At 32.7% G+C, this 8,370-nt stretch overlaps 1 protein-coding gene across 1 annotated transcript in view; it reads right to left on the bottom strand.

Annotated features, from left to right (window-relative positions):
• Positions 1-5,847: 5,847 nt before the first annotated feature.
• The window catches only part of LOC136846254 (uncharacterized), a 19,935-nt gene continuing 17,412 nt past the window's right edge, over positions 5,848-8,370 (bottom strand). The window contains exons 2-3 of the mRNA XM_067117061.1: positions 6,476-6,615; positions 5,848-6,090 (exon numbers count right to left, since the gene is read on the bottom strand). Coding sequence (XP_066973162.1) covers positions 5,848-6,090; positions 6,476-6,615 — 383 coding nt within the window. The remainder of the gene's footprint in view (positions 6,091-6,475; positions 6,616-8,370) is intronic.

Genomic DNA, 8,370 nt, shown 5'->3' on the forward strand with positions numbered 1-8,370 from the left:
CAGAGTAGATGAGAAAGGAAGAGAAAAAATTGATAAGTACCAAGACCTAAAATCGAAATAAGAAGGATATGGAATATGCCAGTGGAAATTGTACCCATAATCATAGGAACACTAGGCACGATCCCAAGATCCCTGAAAAGGAATCTGGAAAAACTAGACGTTGAAGTAGCTCCAGGATTCATTCAGAAGAGTGTGCTACTAGAAACAGCGCACAGAGAAAAGTGATGGAATCCTAACGAGGCAGGATGCAATCAGGAACTCTGCACTATGAAAACCATCCAGTCGAATAGGATTACTGTGATAGACAAAAAAAAATTTACTAATAATAATAATAATAATAATAATAATAATAATAATAATAATAATAATAATAATAATAATAATAATAACTAAATTTCCAAACACTTACTATGGCTTTGACAAAAGTGCATCGGTTTTTTTACCAACGCTTTCCCCAAATCCTGAAATAATGCTTTTATTAATAAGTATCAGATATCCACCAGGGAATGTTAAGTGTGTTAAACATTACATCTTTTCACGAACACACATCCATTTTATTCTATCTTCACTAAAAGCAAAACCCTTACCAGTGATTTTTAAGTGGTTTAAGATACTGGCATTAATAACAAATTTTTCCAATGTTTATTTGCATATTTATTTTTGGTCTTTTATAACAAAAATCTAGTAGTTTATGTTAAGAATGCTTGTGTAGTTGTGGGAATATATTGACATTTAACTAAAAATTTAGATAACGTTTGTTTGTGCAAATATTTCTGTCATTTATACACAAGGTCTAGTGATACATGAGTTTTTATTTCTTTGTATTAAAATGAAAAGTAGAGAAAAAGAAACATTTCTACCAATACAAATGGCGATATATTGACAGTAACTCAAATTTAGCCAACGTTTATTTGTTAATATATATCTAAGTCATTTATACACAAGGTCTAATGGTCAGTGAGTTTTCGGTTTTCTTTTTAAAGTCTTAAAATGAAAACTAGAGAAAAAGATACAATTACGCCAAAACAAAACATTGAAGCCGATTCTTCAGTGCTGACGACTGCGCAAAACTTTCCTTTTGAACGCGCAAGAATCATCAGAGATTCCGTTGCCGGTTTAGACAGGAAAGAAAAACAGTCCCTTTATAGTGCCCACTTACTGTGGATACAAACAACCCCCCCCAAAAAAATACGGCGGTCCTCATCATAGCGGTATATATATTTCCGGTGACGAACAGACCTGTCGTAACATCCCATCATTCTCCAATGCCTGAAGTTTACAGATAATTGACGGTCTTGCAAAAGAACGCGATCAATCCCTTGTGGCTATAAGTGGTAGAGGAGGCGACGCCAGGTAGCACAGGTGACGGAAGGAGAGAGAGAGAGAGAGAGAGAGAGAGAGAGAGAGAGAGAGGGGGGGTTCTTTGAGTGAGTGTAATTTGCATTAGCGTCTCAATTTTCTGTTCGTGTTTACTCCATTACTTGGCTTCTTTGCAATATTGCAGTTAGTTGGTGAAACTGAATTTTCATGTGGACAAGATGTTTCTTTGCTGTGAACTCTCTCTCTCTCTCTCAATTTTCTCTGTCTCTTCAAGGAAGCATTACCGATATATTGAGCAAACAGAAGCCCATTTCGAAGGTCAAGGCTGGAAAATGGCAGTAGCGTGATATTAGGACGTCTAATCTGTTGAATGGATTCAGTGAATATTGCAGTGAAATGTGTGGCTATTTCTAGATGTGAAATTGAAGCGACGGTAGTTCAAGGTACTGCAATATAAAGAAAACACTGTATTTTATAGTTACTGTTGTTATTATTATTATAATAAAGTTTAGCTTCTATTACACAACTCAATTGCAAAATGAAAGCTGCAATACCTTGTCTGTGCTTTAGAAGACTTAGGTCAGTCAATTGCAATTCACTTTGTATTCTACATCATTTATCTATATTTTCATATGTTTATTTATTAACTTTTTCTTTTTTCTTATCTGATAACTGATCTCTTCTTTCTGCATTTCCTATTTACCTTCTGTTACTTCTTTCTAAATGAACACCAAATTCTTTGAAAGCTTGAATTTCAAGTCAGTGACCCCTTTGGTGGGCTTGTTCCACATGAATAGGGGGTTATCTTCTGAATAATAATAATAATAATAATAATAATAATAATAATAATAATAATAATAAATAATAATAATAATAATAATAATTAGCACTTGCAAACCACTTAACGAGCAAACATTATTCTAAAGATAATTATTGACGCTTTCTAAATTTGACATTCGGTCGAGTGACATGAAATTGTTTTGTTATAAATTCATTTTTGTAGGCCTCTGTATGTCGGCCTTTTATTATCCTTATTGTTCAATTTTATCTTTTCTTTTTCTGATCTATATGTGTGTGTGTATACATACATACATATAATTTATTTACTTATGTAGGCCTCTGTTTATCCTTGTATAAGTATATAACTAACTTTTTTATTATATCTAGTGTAGGATTTCCTACTGTTCAGTTTTATCCATTAATTTTTGTTATACACAAACACACACACATATATATATATATATATATATATATATATATATATATATATATATATATATATATATATATATAATTATATATATATATATATATATATAGAAAATATATTTAGTTTTAGATTTACTGTATTATTATTATAGTGTGATGAAACTAAGATTACACAACTAGTTGGGAAAATGACACAGATGCGAATCACTGCAGTCAGCAGATGTTTCAATTGTTTCAGCGGTTTTGGCTCGAAAGAACACACAAAATTGAAGCTGGTATGTGAGGTATTTATTTATCGACCTAGTTGGTATGCAAGTACGTAAGTTCATGCGTTAGAAAATGGAGATTGTGTATCTAGTTGTACTAAAAGTTAGGTCTGGTTGATTATTATCTAACTGAGTGCGATATCGTCCAGACGTGGCCTTGTATGCTTTGAATCTTAGAAACCGGCAGTTAAGGTAAATCCAGATTTTTCGAAATTTTTTTTTGTGTGGACTGTGAACTAGTAATTTTATATCCAAGACACTTATGAATTTGTGGGGAGAATTGGACATAGGCATTTATGTCACTTTAATATTATATTTTATTGTGTTTTGAATTTGATATTGTTAACCATGCATTTTAGATTTTCAATATTATGTCATATGCTTTGTGTATGTTTGTGGGAGATTACTGTTTATTTAATTTTCTGACAGATGTCTGTTATTATCCTGTGGTGATAGAGAAAGAACACTGCAATCTTTGCAGTTAGTGGGTGTTTCAATGTGGTTGACTTTAAGACTAGACGTATAATGTCTAAAGATAGAATGTGTGGGAGTTTTGAGTGAAAAGGCATTCGTCCAGAGTAAGGTTAAATCTTGAATCAGACTATTTTGACTTGATAATTCATTTACTATGCATTTTAAATTTTTTTTTGTTAATTCAATACTTGTTGTGTTTTAGTTGATAATAAATCTATTTATGTAGGAAAGATTGTGTTTCCTTAGAACATCCATTTGAGGATTATGTTGAGAGAGAGAGAGAGAATATGTGGGTTATGCAGGAGAGAGAGAGAGAGAGGTTGCTAGTTACCTATATTCTGATAGATAAAACAATTTGTAGCATATCGAAAGAAATGTTTAATCTGTAGGTGTAACATATGTGTGTGTGTGTGTGTGTGCATCTGTTGCTTACAGTTGTGTATTTTATACAAAGGTACAGCATCCTCACCATATATAAACACAGCCCCTGCCTCGTGATAAACACGACCTGGTTTCAAGGGAACATTATCCCGGCACAAACAAATGAGCCTTCACAAGCGCCTTCCTCCTCTCTCTTGTTTTGGGAGATGTTAAGTGTTCCTGAAAATATATACTTATTTTAGCAACGCTAATGGTTAAGAATATGAAAAGGTATTTCAAAAGAATGAATTTAAAAATTAATATTTTTAAAAAGCTCAGATTTCCTGAAGCTGAACTTTATTTTTTAAACTTTTTATTATGCGAAGAAGCATGTCTAAAACTTTAAAAGTTTTCTCAATTTGTATGTTACCTATACGAAATTTCTCTTAAATAAAATAAAATTTATTGGCAAATTACAGCTGTACTTTATCAATACATGAAAAAATTTAAACGACCAGTCACCATAGTAGATAGGGACTCTATCAGATTTAATCCAATGTAGTAGTAAATTACTCGCAGCACTTTATCAGTACATTACAAAAAATAAAACGCCCACTTATATACAGTCATATTCAATCACCAACGCGAAAGGAATGACTTTTTTAAAGATATAAGAAACGTTCTTCAAAATCCATCAAAAATCCACAAAATATTTATAGAATCCAGAAGATTAATCCAGGATTTACGTCCACATCCACATTAATCTCGAAATCTAACCTTCCGTAATCATTATATAACTTGAAAAAAAATCGTTGAAATTCATTATCAGTAGAACTACATACTGTACATCCGGTGTCAGCTCACCTGTCTACAGAATTTCATCCAAATTCAAAAGTAAACTGAAAAGCAATAGACACAGAGATGGACAGACAACGTTAATTGTTGAACACAGAACACCTGCCATCTTGAAGGGTTTCCGTCAAAGCTGAAGAATATTGAATTAATAATTAAACCTCCCCTCTGGTGAGGGTCGAACAGCAATGAAAATGGTCAATTGTATCAGATTTCCCGTATTATTATTATTATTATTATTATTATTATTATTATTATTATTATTATTATTATTATTATTATTATTATTATTATTCAGGAGATGAACCCTATTCATATGGAACAAGCCCACCTAAGGGACCACTGACTTGAAATTCAAACTTCCAAAGAATATTATTGTGTTCATTAGAAAGAAGTAGCAGAAGGTAATGGGAAATACACAGAGAAGAGATCACTTACTGAAACAAAATAAATTAACAAATTAAGAGATAAATAGATAAAAATGTAAGTAGATTATTAGAATACAGGGAGAATTGTTTTGGAGTAGTAATGAGATTTGAGGAAGGGGGGTTGGTCTTTGTTTCTGTACATTATTGCCCATAAACTCTGCTTAACTTTTAATTCTCGGTTCTCGTTTAGCGAAAGACAAAGATGTCATGTCGTGATGTATACATTATACATATACATGTTTATACATATTTCATTTCGAAAGTAAAACCTCTCTCTCTCTCTCTCTCTCTCTCTCTCTCTCTCTCTCTCTCTCTCTCTCTCTCTCTGGGGTCATACAGTCTGTTTCTGCAACGATCCCCCAGAAATTAAAGGTGGTGTACCTTTTCGCTCCTGGAAAACAGGAGTAATAATTTATGTTAGTGTATACACTCACATTACATACCCGTTGTTATATTGCTTTCAAGTTGAGGCTCAAAAGCAAATATAACTACCGTATCTACTTAAAGTGGTGGCACATATTCACTAATAACTCTTAGCTATTCTAAAGTTGCATTATTACGGCCATTGTACAAGCATAGGAGTTGATTTCTTAGTTACATTAACTAGTTGGAAATTGAATATTATTTTTTTGTTAGAAATTTCAGTGATTTTACAGGTTAGATGTCAGACTCATTTGCTTGGTAGATGTCTCCTAATTTATCATGCAAGAATAATTAGCCCAGACGTAATTGGGCTTGATTTTTACGTCTAGACAAACGCTGGAAATAAAACCTTTTCCCAAAATCTCTCTCTGTCTCTCTCTCTCTCTCTCGCGCGCGCACGCGCTTTCATGGCGCCCACGAAAGACAGGATTTTTCGGAAGAAAATAAAACCACTTCAGGAGATGAGACGTTTGACGCGACGCAGATGCTCACGAGAAAATTACCAGGCATATCCATCAAGTTCTGGAACGCTGCCATCTTGCTATTTTACCGCTGTCATATCCTGTTTTACCTTTGGTACATCCTGTTTTACTGCCGTCATTTCCTGTTTTACTGCTGTCATTTCCTGTTTTACTGCTGTCACTTTCTGTTTTACCACTGTCACTTTCTGTTTTACCGCTGTCATTTTGTTTTACATATCCTGTTTTGCTGCATATACTGTTCACTGCTGTCATATCCTGTATTACAACTGTCATTTCCTGTGTTACCAATGTCACATTAATTACCACTGTCACTTCCTGTTTCACCGCTGTCATTTTCTGTTTTACTGCTGTCATATTCTGTTTCACTACTGTCATTTCCTGTTTTACTACTGTCATTTCCTGTGTTACCAATGTCATATTATTTACCGTTGTCATTTCCTGTTTTACCGCTTTCACTCCCTGTTTTACTGTTGTCATATGCTGTTTCACTGCTGTCATATCCTCTTTTACCACTGTCATATCCTATTTTATTGCTGTCATTTCCTGTTTTACCGGTGTCACAGCTTGTTTTACCGTTGTCATCTCCTCTTTGTTACCTAGGTCATCTCCTGTTTTACCGCTGTCATCTCCTCTTTGTTACCGAGGTCATCTCCTGTTTTACCGTTGTCATCTCCTCTTTGTTACCGAGGTCATCTCCTGTTTTACCGCTGTCATCTACTGTTTTATCATTGTCATTTCGTATTTTACCGCTGCCATTTCCTGTTTTACAGCTGTCATATCCTGTTTTACTGTTGTCATCTCCTTTTTACGCAGAGCGAATGTATGAATGAAAACGCATAATCTTATAAGCGTCCCCTTCTATTGGTAAAGAGGGGGAGAGAGAACAAACCGAATTATGGGTTTGATTAAGGAAGGTTAAAGGCACAGAGGAGATCCCATAATATTCAATTATTCATCTCGTTTTTAAAACTCAAAATGTTATTTGATAGCTGTCACCACGATTTCATTTTCGAATGACTTGGGACTTCTTATACATTTTATATTTACATATATTTTGATCTTTCCTTTTGCGAATCGTAAAATAGTAAGTTACAATAACTTTTTTATTACTTAAATATATATTATTAAAATTTTATATTCTGTATATATATATATATATATATATATATATATATATATATTTATATATTTATATAATATAATATATTTATATATAATAATATATATATATATATATATATATATATATATATATATTATATATATATATATATATATATATATATATATATATATATATATATATATATATATATATATATATATTTTATAGTATTATATACATATATTTATATTATTTTTTTATCTTTTGCCAAGTTTTTTATTTAAATAGTATAGTAGTTATTCAAATTTTTTTCTATAATAATCTTTTATAGTTTATTTCACTTTCATAGTAACTTGCCTAGCTTTTAATGTTATCGCCACAGTAGAGAGAGAAAGTTAAGTATACCTTAGTTTTCCAGACCACTTCTCTCCTTTGAAGGATTAGACTTAGACTTATTTTACGTGGCTAAGAACCAACTGGTTACCTAGCAACGGGACCTTAGCTTATTGTGGAAAGGGATATTTTATAGCGAGAAATGAATTTCTATCGCCAGAAATAAATTCCTTTAATTATTTCATTGAATTTCTAGGAATCGAAAGAGATAGAGAGAGAGAGAGAGAGAGAGAGAGAGAGAGAGAGAGAGAGAGAGAGAGAGAGAGAGAGAGAGAGAGAGAGGTAAGAAGCATATTTCCTTGTGCAGTCAGTATTCAAATGGCTTTTTCTCTCCCTTCCCACATAAATTCAGCTTTTTAAATCCTTTGGAGAAGTGTTCCTCGTTCATTACTTGTAAAAGATAAAAGAGAGAGAAGAGAGAGAGAGAGAGAGAGAGAGAGAGAGAGATATCACGGATATGCTTCAGACTTTGATGATCTTGAAACAGTCACAAAGGAAGTCTTGTCCTCTTTTTCTTCCTCTTGTGACAACAATAAAGGGAAAATTACGTCATCTCACACCAGATGGCATCAGTGTAGTTGCTCGTAGGCCAAAGACTCCATATACCTTATTTGGAAAGTAATAATGTATATACATACGTATGTATACATCCCTATTCACTGCTCATTTCTTAGCTTATTATATTTTCATAGCGCCTTTACAGTTTTCGTTTTCCTGCTGGACTGTTTTAATTATTCATGTATTTATTTTTTGTAATTTCTTTTTGCATGTTCCAATATTAGTCTGCTATAAAATGCACTAGCACAGATGCACAGGTATGCATTAAGCACAGATACAAAGGAATAAAAGACCTCACCTGTTTATTTCGAAAACTTCAGGAAATTTCGCTGGAGTTTTATTTTGGCGTTTTATGTAATCTAAATTAAATCTGGTTTTTAAAAATTGTAGATATCTTTGCTATACGATATCTGAGAAGAAATCAGAAGAGTCTGTAGATTCCTAATTAATTGATGCTCTTTCGTTTTCAACAAAGCAGATGAAATTGACAGTATTCTGTT

This window comes from Macrobrachium rosenbergii, chromosome 15 (genome assembly GCF_040412425.1).
Source record: "Macrobrachium rosenbergii isolate ZJJX-2024 chromosome 15, ASM4041242v1, whole genome shotgun sequence".
In the NCBI taxonomy this organism is placed as follows: domain Eukaryota; kingdom Metazoa; phylum Arthropoda; class Malacostraca; order Decapoda; family Palaemonidae; genus Macrobrachium; species Macrobrachium rosenbergii.